The 15,845-nt window shown below is 34.1% G+C and overlaps 1 protein-coding gene, 1 long non-coding RNA gene and 1 other non-coding gene across 5 annotated transcripts in view; 1 reads left to right on the plus strand and 2 right to left on the minus strand.

Moving 5' to 3' along the window:
• Window positions 1-495: 495 nt before the first annotated feature.
• Trnap-ugg (transfer RNA proline (anticodon UGG)) lies at window positions 496-567 on the minus strand. The gene has a single exon. It is a non-coding gene; the product is annotated as a tRNA-Pro (tRNA).
• A 1,054-nt stretch (window positions 568-1,621) lies between these two features.
• LOC126926765 (uncharacterized) lies at window positions 1,622-3,724 on the plus strand. Its single transcript, XR_007714850.1, has 3 exons — window positions 1,622-1,936; window positions 2,154-2,259; window positions 3,359-3,724. It is a non-coding gene; the product is annotated as an uncharacterized LOC126926765 (long non-coding RNA).
• A 3,946-nt stretch (window positions 3,725-7,670) lies between these two features.
• Window positions 7,671-15,845, minus strand: part of LOC126926456 (solute carrier organic anion transporter family member 4A1) — a 47,793-nt gene continuing 39,618 nt past the window's right edge. For all 3 annotated transcript variants that reach the window (XM_050742781.1, XM_050742780.1, XM_050742782.1), the window contains 6 exons: window positions 13,490-13,611; window positions 12,888-13,151; window positions 12,006-12,207; window positions 11,301-11,448; window positions 10,500-10,876; window positions 7,671-10,068 (listed from right to left, as the gene is read on the minus strand). In XM_050742781.1, the coding sequence (XP_050598738.1) occupies window positions 9,870-10,068; window positions 10,500-10,876; window positions 11,301-11,448; window positions 12,006-12,207; window positions 12,888-13,151; window positions 13,490-13,611 (1,312 nt within the window). In that variant the 3' untranslated portion in view covers window positions 7,671-9,869. The remainder of the gene's footprint in view (window positions 10,069-10,499; window positions 10,877-11,300; window positions 11,449-12,005; window positions 12,208-12,887; window positions 13,152-13,489; window positions 13,612-15,845) is intronic.

The following is a 15,845-nucleotide window of genomic DNA, read 5'->3' on the forward strand; positions in this document are numbered from 1 at the left end:
ATTTGAACTTGCTAATTTGAGTCTACCGACTTTGTGCTCGTTAATGAAACTTTTATTAATTTTCTAATCGCGTTAAAATAACATACAGTGTCACAAATTCTATTTATATTTTTTAATGGAATCTAAAGTATATTATTAAGTAAAAATATGTATACCTTTTACATTTCTAATGAAGAATGATAATATAAGATTAAAAAATTAGGTTTGTAAAATGAAAACACTTTTTTATTACTAAAAAATAAATAAAAGAAAATTTGTTAAAACAGCATGTTGAGAAACAATTTGTTACCAGCATTAAATTCGTGTATATTTATAATTTCACACGCTTATATCTACATATTAACAGAAAATATATGTTTCTTTTAATTGTGTAAAATGTTACTTAATTTCAATAGATAATATTCCATATAATAGAGCTTATTTAATGTTTTGTATACATGTATATTACTTCACAGTATTTTTGGATACAAAATTCATAATAGTATAAAAAAAGTTGGGCCCCTCCGGGATTTGAACCCGGGACCTCCTGCACCCAAAGCAGGAATCATACCCCTAGACCAAGAGGCCATATGTTAGAGTGTTTTGTAACATAATACATCAGGCACTTAGTAAAATTTAAATATATAAATAAATATACAATTACTGTTGTAATTGTATATAAATATGTTAAATATTATAATGCAAGCATATTATATCACATATATTATGTAATAATATATCAATCATTAATTTCTATAATGACAGACTAAAACTTATGGTAGAATGTGATAGTCTTCTATTTATAATAATAAACCTAAATTTATAATTATCGCTTTATCAAAATATAATCATAATATATACATAATTTATACGTAAAAATGTAGAAATTTTAACCTTAATCTCAATAATGTCAGTCGATAAATAGATACGCGATCATATCTACAGACGATTATTAATTAAAAATGCATTTATCATTGCAGTATTGATGGTAGTGACGAATACCAGCAAGTACATACGTATATATGTGTACATAGTTTAAATGTATAGTCAATAACCTCGTATATGATACCATCGACTAAGGAACGTTGGTGATTGCAGCTACTTTTATAGTAGTAATTATAAACTTTTAATTCTTACGACCCATTATAATATTTCATACCAATTTATAAATTTTCCAAACTTAACTTTAGGCACTTTCATATTCGACTTATTCTCTATTTAGTTATTCGCATCCTCTATATAGTGAAATTAAATTTGTAAACGCATTATTTTCTAATACGTATTTATATTCCTTTCAAACATACGTGTTGTTTCCTTATTGCGTAACATGATATCATCGCTGTTGCAAACATTTCTTTGCTTCATCACACAAGACAGCTTTTTTTAAAATTCGTTGATCTGACACGATCTACCTACCGCCACGTAAACACACATCCCCACCCAAAGGGTAATTAATGGCGAAATATATATACATATGTTTATGTACATATTGTTAGGATCTGTCAATTCTTGTTGTTTGAGATGTATTAATTAATTGCATAGAATTTTCACTCCTATTCCTATTATTAGGTTTGTATTATTAACATTCGTTCGTTTATTAATTTTCAAGTATTTATAAGATGTGATACAGTTTATTACTAGAATACATATCTCAGCCTTCGGTAACAGACAGCATAATCTCTAAAATCAGTTATATTGCATTTCGAGTATTCGTTAATGTCCAATGTAGAGATACATATATATTCGGAAATTAGTTAATTCGACACGATCGACTCCCGCGACATAAACACACATCCCCACCCGTCCGACATTTGATAGGAGAACGGGTCGCGGGGAGTGTCATTGCGGTGTCGAAAGTCGTCGCGTAAGGATCTGTCAATTTTCGTTGTTCGCAATTTATTAATTAACTGCATAGTATGTTCACTCATATTCCGCTGCCTTCGTACGCTATTATTAGGTTTGTATTGTTAACAGTTGTTCGCTTATTAATTTATTATACATTATTATAACAAAGTTAAATAATATTTGAATTTCTTTTTTGTTCTTTTCCCATTCTCGATCGTATGTTTGGTTATTAGCTTCCGAGTTAGAATTTGAAGTCGATTATTGTTTCTGTCTCATTTTGATTATAATTCTATATAATTGTTTTAAATTGATGATTTTCGTTTGTGCAGGTTGCTCGACCATAGCGGGACGATAACTGGGAATTCAAAATAGCGTCGTTTGGACGCCATGATGATTAACAGTCAATTTGTCAGCTTCTCATGGAGATTGAGTTAGGTTTGTTAGAATGATAAAATGTTTTAATTACTGTAATGAAAGCAGACTTATACATACGTTTATATTATCTTTTCATTGGATCATTGGTAATACAATTACGTATTTATTGTATAATACATATTTGATACGTACCTTTGCACTATATAATTAATATGTAATACAATTGAACTAACGAATAATTTCATATTTGAGAATATTAAGATGAAATTGGAAACAAATATAGAATTTACTTTGCTAATCCTTCGTTCCGAAAAAAATTAAACGAATTATTTCATTGTTTCGATCTACATATATCTCAAATAGAATTTACTTCTTTCGTACTCTTTCCTTAATAAATTTTGATAGTAAATATTTTTGAATAGATTTTTTAATTTAATTTAATTTGAAGTCGATTGACTTAATTTTATTGTATATATATGTATATTCTACATTAAGAGATTGCAACCAATCACTTTGTTTCGTTTCCCGCGTGAATTTTCTATAGTATCGCCATCTCACGACTTTTATCAATAATTTTTATTGTTTCTAAAGAAGACGCCATTACAACTTTAGCTTTTGGCGCGTAATATTATTTGCTCTTCAAGCAACTGTTTTGCCAAGCAATTCCGGATTTGTTGCACAAATTTTCGAGTATTTATGAAATGTGATACAGTTTATTACTAGAACACATATCTCAGCCTTCGATAACACAATATAATCTCTAAAACCAGTTATATTGCATTTAGAGTATTCGTCAATGTTCAGTGTAGATATATGAATTTTATAATATTTGTAAACAATATTTTACGCTTTTTCAGAAATCGTTTTAATATGTAATTTTATGACAGCAGCAAACAGCAGTACTTCTCAAAACAAACGCTCAGGAAGGGGAAGAAGGAAAACATGTAAACATGTTTTCAGAATAAATTATAATGTTACATATTTTGTTACAGCTTTTCCACAATCTGCACTTCCTTTTGTTCTCTGGATAGGATCTTATGGTGCTTCAAAAGCTAGAAATGTAGGTACTACAATTAATTCTGTTTCTTTCATCATTCAAACTATAAAATTTTGTCTTTAACAATAGATTATATATATACTATTCCATGTTTTGTTATAGATACTTCACGACCTGTACTTCTACCGTAAGGTTTGATGAATCTTCCGGGATGACGACCTTCACGGTGGTTTCCTCTGAGCTACGTGAACATTGTCGACATCGTTCTTCGTATGTAACTGTGAGTCGCATGCTTTTTGTTCCTCTGGTCACTCAATCATGTCGTAGGATGAAAGGTCCGAATCGACACAGGTGACTGGTTGTATTACGTAGAATTTTTTACGAGCATAGTGACTGCGAGTATTTATTATACCCGTGAGTGGTAATACATATTTCCTTTTTATGTGTTTTATTTACTAGTTCAGGATAGGTCTTCTTGCACATCGCATTTTTATTAACATGAATAATGTTGTGTAGTGTTAGTAATTGATTAATTAATTATGAATGATCATGAATGAAGTCAAATATATTCATATGGATATAAGTACGCGTATAAATAAAATGAATGAATATTTGAATACATAATAAATGGTGAAATTACTTGAATCAATTATTTTGCAACGGAGAAGTACAATATCCTATGACTTCATCACAAACAGATTAGAACTACGATGATGATAATATATATTATATATAATTTGTTTGTTAAAGTTCACTTCTTCCCGTATAAAAATGTATTTTTTATGTGCAAGAAGAAATTTCGCGACAGGCAGATTTTGGAAGCAAAGCAACAAATTTTGAACACTTCTTCGTGATTTCGAAAATATGCTTTGACGAAGAGATCGCCTGAGATTACTTAACATTAATGTTTAAACTGCAGTCTATTATTATATTGCTTTCAATTTTAGTGTTCTTTTTCATAAATAAATTCTATGTTCTTTGGCTAGCTTTTTTACAATAGTAGAATTTAAATAATTTATTAAACTATTAAATTCAGTAAATTAACATAGATTCACAATAATTTCAAATATAATGAATAAATACAAAATGAAAGAATAGTAGTTCGTTAGATGCATACAAAGCAGATATACTAATCATCTTTTATATCAGGACTTTCAGGTTTAACCCTTTCCGTACCCATTGCCAGGATCTCATTCACGTGCCCAGGTGCTACGTGGGTGAAGGATAGACGATGGGTACGATGACCATGAACTTAAAAATTTGTTAGCGACTGACGATAATTGGTGTATCGTGCGCGACGTAATTTCCACATTGTGTGTGTGTGTGTGTGTGGTTAGGCTGTGGATTTGCGTCGTTGTTCCAATTATTAATATTCACTTTACACAATATACATAAGACGTACAAATATATATAATATAAAATGTACAAACATAGACGATAATACCCTTCATTCTACTATTATAACATTCAAATAACAAAATGATGGTACCAAATTTCGTATCATTTGTTCAAATGACGTTATTTCTTTAGAAAATGCAATGCATGTATTTCTTCAATTGTAAACTTATTTCTAATTAAAATTAGAATGTATTTATATCGCATTCTACGCAATGGTCGCTAGTTATCGTCAGTCGATTTCAGGAAAACGGTACGTAAATTAGAGTGTGAAAGTTGAATGCCAAACTCAGGTGTCGGAGGCGTCCCGGGACGTTCTCTCTAGTGTAGGCTCTTGCACCTGGGTGTTATGTGTGAGAACCGTGGAGTGAATGTGTTGGTATGTCTGTTTTGCCACTTTTTAAATATAGAGCTAGGTAGGATAGGTAGTATATTTTCTGGTATGAGTGTTAATCCTAAGTAGGTAGGGCCGGGCAGGTTGGCACAGTCTCAGGTCGGGTAGGCGCGTTTTCGCGTGACCAACCTGTTTCAGGGAATCTGATTTGAAAAATCGTCAGTAAAACTAGAACTAGTGGGGAATGCCACTCGTTTATGGTTTTGCCTATCGGTTTTTTGAATTGCGCGGTCGTGGTCGCGAGTGGGTCTCGGTACGCACGTTTATGTATCGCTCGAGCACGTACATGCGAATGGGCAACCATCACCGCTGCGATCGTTGGTCAGTCCATGTGCACCTGAATCAGCTTCCGCGGTTTATATTTTTATTTCACATTTATAAGGTTTTTTTACGATTTAGAAGACTCGAGCTTAGATTTAAGTTTCAGCGGGCATTGCGCCCGAAGAAAGAAGAGGCTGTAAGCCGAAGAGGCCCGGCAAACTGCCACTCAAGAGGGCAACTACTAATGGCTCTCCATCTTCTGAATCATCCAGAGCATGGAAAGTCATTCGTATTACCACTTTGTCACTATGCTCTTCTTTAGTATTTGTAGTAGTATGTAGTTTTCTTCTGGCCAATTTACATATCAGCGCATCATTACATTGGGCAAATCGCGATTTTTTCTTAGTGTTGCGAATGATTAATACCGGTACTTAAATATACTAATCTGAGTGGCATCGAAATTACCTGAGAAGTCATTGAATATATTAAAAGCTTAGTTTCATGTAAAGCTGTTTAGTTTAGTAATTGTTTTAATCCGTTTTCCTTTCATCTTAGTATTCGGGTCAAAATTTCAATTTTTGATTAAATTCAATTTCAAATTGCTTTGCATTTAGAAGAATATTTTGATAATCTGATCTTTTCGTGCTTCCTCCCTACCATTAATTTTTTTGATGTATTAATAAATTAGCTTGTTACAGATTCGTATAAGTACATCAGAGACTTATTTCAATAACATGGATAAGTAAAAGAATATAAATACATACTGAGAAATATTTATCTGCATTTTGAGCATTTATTTATATTAAGAATTTTCCTACATTTGTTATATTTTGTGTTTGTTTCAGGAATCATAATGAAATCACCAGAAGAAGATTTATATTCCATATAATATTCCCTCCCTCCTCCCTTATTATACCAATTAAATCTTTAGATAGATAGGATCCATAAACAGATTGTTAGGTTTTTAGTTAGGTTGGGTCCACAAATCTTTAAATTCTTATATAGTCAGGTTAACTTGAATTTATAATTAGACAAGACATGTCTTTAAATTGAATAAAGTTTATGACTACGATTATTAGAAAGTTGGGCTATTCTTAAATCGGGCCAGGTTTATCATTATAGGTTGTAGGTAGTTAGTAGAAAAGTAATGGTAGAAAGTACTGCTTCCTAGTATTGTTAGAGCTTGCTTATGTAAGTGTGCTAGTATTTAATACATGTATCATTAATCCTCAATTGGTAAAAATCGTATTTAACTGCTAACAATTTAACATATTGACCATTTATTTGTATCGCGCATTTTACATAATAAAACATCCTTATCACGTAAAATGCAGAATATACATTGAAATAAAATTTTCTAAAATCAAACAATTTTATTCTAACCTATTCCGAATCACTTCCAACCCAACGATACCAATTGAGGATTAAAAATATTAGTGTAATTCTTTATGGGACATATTTTATTTATTTTCTTTTATTTCAATTATTAATTATTTACATTTCCATGCCAATGAGAGTCAATCGAACTTTCATTGTCATGAAAATGTACAATATTTGATATGATCACGAAATAGCGTCTCATATTGAATTACACAGCTGGTTTAAGATTTAATCAATTTTTATTTTCAAGATTAGCATTTTGCTTAAAACTCCTTTTGTTGTTTGTTTTCCATAACAATCAAGGAATTGATCATTTTGCAAACGCACACCAAGAAGAGAATTTTTTTATAAATTAACAAATAAATAAATTTGTTTTAAACAAATAAATTTTTGTGCGTGAAAGGAGAGTGGATGGGATCGTGGATAGGGTGGCTCTCCACTCGCAGCAACCTGCACGTCCGTGAGACTCGGGCAATCGGTATTATTTCATATATAATTACTAATCGCATTACTATACGTGATGCAATTATTAGTTATATAAAAAATAATACGAGCTGTTTGGCTGCGATTCTTGTTCTATGTAGTTGAAAAAGTCGACTAGGGTGCATAATTCCATAAATGCGTGTCATTTTAATTCCGACCATTAGTGTTATAGCACAGACGTGTGTACTTTTACATACATATGTGTATGTTAATTTGCGAACTGATCCCTCTGACTCTAAGTTAGAAAAAATTAGATTAACTGTAGTGTTCTTGACATATAATACAAAAATATGGCATGAAAGCTTATTCAACGTGGACATTACATAAAGAACAATGAAATCCTTTTAACAATGAGATTACTTGACACGTGAGTAGTTACGGAGTGTGTCTACCTATACATAGTTTAGTAGTATTAAAATTTCGTTTTAATTTTAACCACTATGGTTATCACATTTTTCGAAATTAATTTAATCTCACGGACAATCTTGTGATAAATGTTACTAGCTATCGTATTACAGTTTCATAAGTTACTGATAACAAGGATAAGGAACACTAGATTGGTTAACGTATTTTACTAGTTCTTTATTAGCGACGCGTACAATACACGTGTTAAACATATTTATCATAACGAAGATAATTACAATTAGAAACCGCACAAAATGTTTCGTATCAAACCGATATAAATAACATTTCACAATATATTCTCGTACTTCAAATTTACTCGATTGGTTATTTCAAGCATTTCTATCTCGATCGACGAACTGTACTCATAGAAAATGTTCAATAAAAGTCTTTTAGCGCTTGAAATTTTCCATATCTTTTTAAAAACTGGTTAATAAAATTTGTACGATTCGTTCTCTAGAAATGTTCAATTGGTGCCGATGTTCTCGACGATTTTCTGAATAAAACGTTCCGTTAAAGGCGACATATAAAATCTTAATATACAAAATTCCAAATTGATATATCGAGGTTATTCAACATGTGAAAGGGATATGCTAAAATCGATACCAGAACTTGCAACTATATCCATAATTGTATATACTATTACAAATATCAATTCACAATAGAGGTTGTTCCATTTCCTTTAGACACTATGTCTTTTATACAAGCAATAACATCATACAAATATGGTATATCAATTCTATGAAAAACAATGTCTTCCAGAGGCATTTTTGTGATATAATAGTTCAGCTGGTCGCAGTAACAATTATATGTATATCGCATAAATAAGACGAAGATGTATAATTTCTTTTACCTCAAACATCGATTATTATCATCTGCGGTAAATACATTCTTCGGGTTTAATTGACGGTCGGTAAATACTAGGGTTATAATTATAGGTTGTTACACGAGTTGTAATCACATTCAGATCAGATAGCAGAGGACAATACAATGATACGATTCTAGATAACTTTGATAGTCTTCTTTGATCCAGTGTCTAGCTGTGATTATTCATTTCTATAGAAGAGTACAGAAAGCGTAGTGATATATCAAGCTAACGTTCATCCTGTTAGGCTGAGTCCACAGTGCTGTTCGCAAGTAGCTCGCGTAGACCCAGCATTATTTCTATCCTTAGTATTATGTATTCAAATTAGAACCTTACGAACGAATTATTTCATGTTAGAAAGTACATACATAATAAACATCGAAAAGGACTACAAGTGCACTTGCCCATATCATATCTTATAATTGATACTGATAATTCAAATATTAAAAAACAACGATACGTTCTTTACAATAATTCTGGCAGTGAACAGCTCTTACAAGAAATATTCTACTTATTACAAGTCGTATAAATGTATCTGTACAATTTTAAACAATTCTCGAAATAAATAGTCTTATATCCGAGTTTCACTGCTTTCACAGTTGTATTCGCTACGCAGTCACATTCACATATATCGATTTCTCCTCACGAATGTGCTATATCTGTTTTACGCTTACTACATGTACAATAATAATAAATAAACGCGCTTTTTATAAATCCCTTAAAAGTTAACCTATAGATGAGATTGTTTCCTCTCATGGTGGAAGATCACAGGAAAAAACGCGATAAGTCTATTCGTGTCGATTTTCAAATTTTGATGCTACTTTACGGTTAAAAGGGGATATCTTAATACATTCGCATAGTTCTGAAAAAGATTTGTTAAATCCAAAGATACAACCCTTTTCCAAATAGCTGATAAATCTACGAAGCTCCGTGACAATCAATATTTTTGGAATGTTCGAGGAAATGGCAAATATATACATATATTTAATACTAAAATTATATCAAAATGGAGAAATTGACAACGTATTGAATTTTTAAATTATTCCTCTGTAAAACAGGAAAATTGTTACTTGTTATATTCTTCTCCTGTGATCTTTAATTATAAACACGACCTATATTATAAAGTAGAAGTATTAAATAATCTATCTATCCACTTACATTTTCCCTCAGTTATTCTACAACAAACTATAAACAGAATTATTAAACACGTATATTAAAGCTATATGCTAACACATTCTTTTGAAACATCTCCCATTAAAAAGTGTACCTACCAAATCGAACAAGCTAAGTTCTGCATTACCGATACTGGCTTTAACAGACCAGTAAATAGCGTCATCTACTTGTAATGGAGCAGCAACAAGTGCGAATCGCTTTGAAAATTCATTCAATCGATTGTTTCCTTCGATAAGTTTGACAGACATTGAAAATTCTTATTAAATGTAGATTACTCGCGATATTTCTACGACGACTTTACCGAAATGTTAGATTATCGTTTATGGATCGATTATAGGGTTTATCGTTGCTGGTGTGGTTGGGCCTTCGTGCTGAGTGTCGTTTAACATTAACGTCGTTGTTGGTTCTTCCCGCGAATTTTGTGTGACTCTTCTATTTGGGGGAATGTACGTCCACCAAGCTAGGAAAAAGAAAAGGAGGGACGCTGCTTTACCGATGAAGGCTAAAGCCAGCATGTACCTGAAACAGTGTAAATGTTTTTGACAATGAAAGTCTACTCTTATGGGAATTGGAATTATGTAATCTTTATATGGATACGAAATTCCATATACACTAACCTACATAGTAGTCATATCTGTGTATATAGATGAATTACAAAAACATTATTATGGTCTGTACAGTAGTATAATAAATAGAATAAGTAGCAAAACATAGACAAAGGAATGCAAATATACAATCCTACTTTTTATCGATTTCTGAATAATAGAAATTCATTTTACATAAATGAAAATATACAAAGTGTATTTGACATGATTCCAGTTTCCTATGAGTCCATAAATTTAGAAACGATTAAGCAGAAAATTGTCGTGTATATTTAACTCTTTAAAGATGATCGATGTCAAATCTTAACAAATACTCATATCGATATATATTTATTTTATCGTACGTACCTGCTCATGTATAAATTATCGTAAACGAGGCAGGATCCTCCACCGTCGCAGGTTCCATTCCATAAAATGCAAGTGTCGTCTATAAGTGCGCCGAACACCATGGGTGCAGGTATCGTGCCCAGAATTCTAACTTTAATCCACTGAATACCCAAGGCAAACGATCTCTGATCATCTCGAACGACGCGAAGCGTCGCTGAAAGCGCGGGCATCGTGCAAAGAAAAGTTATGAACATGTTGCAAAACGCTAGAGTAATGAAGGGCCATAGGTAGGAGCACGATGTGTTGCAAGTCGTATTTATTGCCTCGTAACTGATCACATTGCCACCGGTGGTCAGATTTATCGGTGGCTCGCGTATGCAGGTGCAGTCTGAATATACCTGTAAAATACAAAACGAGAATATTAACGCAATGACTACAAATTAGTTGCGAACGTAGCTTTCATTCGCGATCGGCTATTTCCATTCAAAATGAATAAAATAAATAGAAAATAGACATTGATAAATTCTTTTTCAATTAGGAGTCGAACATTTATTTGAACCAGATCTAGTAAATAATAGAATAAAATAATAATAATAATTTAATGTTTAATAATAAAGTAACGTTGCAAGCTTGCAGCTGAATGAGTTTCTATTTCTAACGAGCCTACGCTTTCATGAAATATCTGAAATAGCACGTTAGCAATAAAGACAAGACGAAGATTAAGGAAAATATATATACATATATATATATACATATAGTTTCAAGAAACAGACTAGGCATTCACGAGTTTGCATACTAAGTGCGATAAGAAATCATACTGACTTCGACGTTATTTATCCTCGTTCCTTGATAACATCCTGCATGACAAGGGGAATAGTACGTGATCCCATCAACTCCGCATATTGGACTGAACTCTGACCTCGAGCAGCCGCAACCGTTATTGCACGTGCTGTCCAGTGAGAAAGATTTTCTGCAAACGTAAAATTTCTTAATTACGTAGCAATTTATATCTCTTGCAACTTCTCATAATATTTATATGGATCCTCATTATATTCTTATAACTTCTCATCATATTTGTATGAAGTAGCTGAAGTAGCAGATCTGCACGAACCCACTCACTTCGAATTGTAACGAAAGCATGCAATGGAAAGTTTATTAATCTACTGTGAAGTAATAGTCAACGTTTTCTTAGTATACAGTTAGTCGCGATATTATTCATTATTTTATTGAGATTATTAAGATGTAATAAGAATTTATAAGAACTTTCTTATATTTGGTTTTTCTCTATATTTCTGGAGCATGAAAAATATAGAAACACGAAAATGGGTAAAAATAAATGAAAGCGGAGATAAACGTAAAAAGAACGAAAAGCAGATACATCATACATCGTCGCGTTCGATGGAACGCGAAGTGAAGCAACTAGAAAATGAAGTTTTTGATACGCAATTTTACTCGCTACTGTACTAAAGCTAGTTTTAAACAAATAAACGAAATTCATGCACACACGGGTAGAAAACAATCACGTACTTGGTTTGGTCGGAGTAGGGTACGGTGACTCCGGCGAAGTTTAAATTCGGGCAGTTGAGAACGAAGCACAAAGTGAAGGCGATACACGACGCGGTGGCCAGCAGACAGAACTTTAAAATGCCCGAGCACGGCAAATTAAAACGCTTTATGAGATAACCACCGAGGAAGGTACCGCCACCGCCAGCGGGTACAGTCACTAGACCTAAAAAACACACAGAAAAAAGAAAGATAAAAACAGTTATAAAAAGAGGTTCATTTCATTCGAGTACCAGTTTGCACGCGAGTTTAGGTCCTCCTGGTCGTGCCGAAATTTCGCGAAATTACATCGAAATATTAGTCAATCGTAAATATATCGTGGACGTCGAAATACAGGATGTTTCACGCAAAGATGCCAATTTATCGCTGTTGGAAGGTAGAAGAGCAAAAAAGATTTTATTAGTCAAAATTAAATATCGACTTAAAGGAAAAAGATACACGATAGGTCTATTTTTGTGATCTTCTGACTCTTATGTTACCTACGATTATCATTTGAAATGACTTGATTCTTGCCTATTGAAATCCTTTTCAACCTTCCACGTATCAAGCTATAATTTGGTCTATTTGAAACACGCTGTATAAAAATGTTGACGATGATTTATGTTTGCGACATCCGCGCAGATATCTGACGGTAACATATCGTTCAGCCGATATTTTATGTTGCGCAAAGGGAGTAAAAGAAAAAAAAGGTTGCATGATGAAAGAGGAGAATAAAAAATGTTTCGAGTATTTGACGAAAAATGTCGACGATTACGCGTTACGATGGACGAGAGTCACGCGACTTTCCCTCTCGCTCTCTTTTTTCTTTTTTGATTGATTACAACAGAATGTTTGAATATTATTCACCCATTAGTAACGCAGCGGAGCTAGGGCTGACGTTGAATTGATTTTCGATCAGCTTCGGCAGGAACGCGGCGAAACCAGCGATAAGCAATCCTTCACTGGCACCTGCCAGATTCAACATGAAAAATCCTGGATTACCGAGCAGATCGGTCAGAGCACGAGGTAGTTCTCGTATTTTCGAGAACGCCTCCCCTCGATCGCTCGAGGACGGCTGCTCGGGCTTCTGATGCGCCTCTGACACCCGCTCTTTGGCTAATTTCTCCGAACCTGAGAAAAGAGGCATCATCGTTGAAGAGTCGATTAACGTTCCACTAGCGAGAAATATTTGGACTATTGCGTACCTTGGCAAGTACATAGTTTAGTTAGAAAATTATATGTAAAGAACGACCGGTATTATTTTAGTCTTTAGTATTATTAGAGTCGTGTAAAACGAATACAATGACAGGATGAAATTGATTTCTGATAATTAGTACGTAATAACAAAACGTCTATAACGTCAAACGTTACAAATCTGTTTCTTACACATGTATATTTTAAGTTACTAGTTCCAGATGGTATAAAGGGAAAATCTTTGCGACGTCTTTTCCAAATTGAAGTTGACATACCAGGTAAAGCTGCCGGAAACGCCAAGATCGGTATAGCAATTACGAAACATATAACCGCAGCTGCTAGGAAACCTATCCACCATGCTCCCACCCATACGTTGCTGTTTGGTGTTAAGCCAATCCTGAACAAATGTCGTCTACAATTAGTACACATTTTAAATTATATGGAATTAATAATTATATATAGAGCACACACTGCAACCGACTGATCCTTCTTTCGAATTTTCATCGTCTTCCTAACTTTACATCGATCTACCTACTTAACCATCGTTTTAAACGAGAGGGAAGCTCGACGGCACTGCTAATATCCGCGAAACGGGTCAATTCTTCCTTTTTTAAACGCTTTAAAGCGGCATTCATATTAAACGAAACTCCGGGAGAAAGTAGGCCGCGCGTAAACGAAAAAGAGCGGGCAAGGATTCCAGGGGAAAAAATGTAATTATCTCGGAACAGTATAGCGGACGACGAGCACGACAGGGTGAGTAGGCCGGAATTGCTCTTCCGTCGCGGAACTTCCGGCGCAACCGGCCGATTTCCTCGCGCTTTTTTAATTGCGCCGCACGGCGCGACCGTCTGAAATTCCCAACCGACCGAGCTTCTGCAACTTTCCCGACTAATTGCCGCGCAACGAGCCCGGAAGTTCTCCTCTCCTCGTGTTCTATACCGATACGCGGACAGAAGTCTCGTTCGGCCTGCACGATTCGTCATCTGCGAAAAAATTCTGGTAATTTGGTTAGGAAACGAAGGACGCTGTGTGCTATTAGCGTGACAATAAGTTAAATATATAATTCGTGGATCGTCTTAGATAATATAAAAATAATCGATAATAACACTGTTATTAAACATTTTTCCATGGGAGACGTCTACCACGAGCAATATTCTCTAACCTCGCCAGTACTTTCAAAACGTTTCTCACTCATCATCCTTTTCTTCACGGCGTACAATGCGCCATCATCATCGTACGAGCATAACCGAGCTCGCCGCCTAGCAAATTCCTTCAGAATCGCGGTATTACGCTGCAATATGTAGCATAATCTATTCGTAGCGTAGTCTAGAGAGCGGAAGGTGAGAAAGCGAAAAACTATGAAAAGTACTGGGAGGCAAGTCGTGCTCCAACCAACATCTGCCGTCCAATCTTTTGTTTGACTACGAAATTAAACGAGCCACATACATCGTGAACCTAAATTCACGGTACAAGAAAAATAAGGGACTTTACGAGTAAAAATAAAACTGAAAGATACGTCGTACTGTAGTATAAGACGGTACACAGTAATTTTTGTGTTATGCATATCGGTAGACCGCGGATTTTTATGCAAATTCGTATCTTTTCGCACATAAATAACAAGATGGATTTTAAATTTCTAAATAAATTGTTTTATCCATGAAATATTATAACGAGTATTTTAAATGAAGTATTTTAAGAAGTGATATCATTGTTTTATATATTTTCGATAGATCGATTCGCAGTTGTTGAGTCACGAAGGATGACATAATTTTGATTGAATCCTTCTGAGACCATTTTAATTAATTATTATAAAGCATATAGATATGTAGTTCACCGTAGTAAACAGTCTCACTATCTTTGATTTTCTTTCGAGCCATAGCGTATCGTTGGTTTCACTTGCACTAGGAATTTAGGTCCACGGTGTATAGTGGCTATTAAGCTGCTACAGTAGACGCGAACTTGCAACCGGAAGTGGTCGTAACGCAAACGGCTACTCTACTCTTTTCCTCCATTCCAGCTCCATTCAGCTGCATTCAGCTCCATCCAGCGGAATCGGAAAGAAAATGTAATTGCACTCGCGAGAATGTTATTAGCTCTCGACAAACGTTTTCGTCCCTTTGTTTTTATTCGAGGTTTCTGTAGGGATGAAGCGGCCTCTCTCTGTTTGCAAATTATCGGATTGCGTTCGCTTCGACACGCAATTTAAGTTTGCGGAAAACTCGGTAAATCCTGTTGCGACCCGGCCTTAAAACTTCCGCCGTTTAGGCGGTTACGAGAATCGAATTTTAAATTGAGGATTAGCAGGCTTCAACCGGGAAGCGCGTCGTAGTTGATGTTGGACAAAGGATGTTGTTCGATGGTTGTTCGATAGAGATGGGATATTCTCGATGAATTTTATCGATAAGAACAGACGTGTTAAAACGATTATTAAAGCTTATGATAGGTTAACACACAGGATGATATGACAGAGTTGTAATTAGACAGGAAAGAATATACACTTCTGCAATTGAAACTTTTCGTATCTTCATTTTTACGGATCAAACTACACGATCTTCGCCCTGAAAAATTATTTTATTGTCATTAAAGTACACTATGTTCTGTCTAATATATGTAATTCCGATAATTTCAGTA

The sequence above is a fragment of the Bombus affinis genome, chromosome 2, assembly GCF_024516045.1.
Source record: "Bombus affinis isolate iyBomAffi1 chromosome 2, iyBomAffi1.2, whole genome shotgun sequence".
NCBI classification, from domain to species: domain Eukaryota; kingdom Metazoa; phylum Arthropoda; class Insecta; order Hymenoptera; family Apidae; genus Bombus; species Bombus affinis.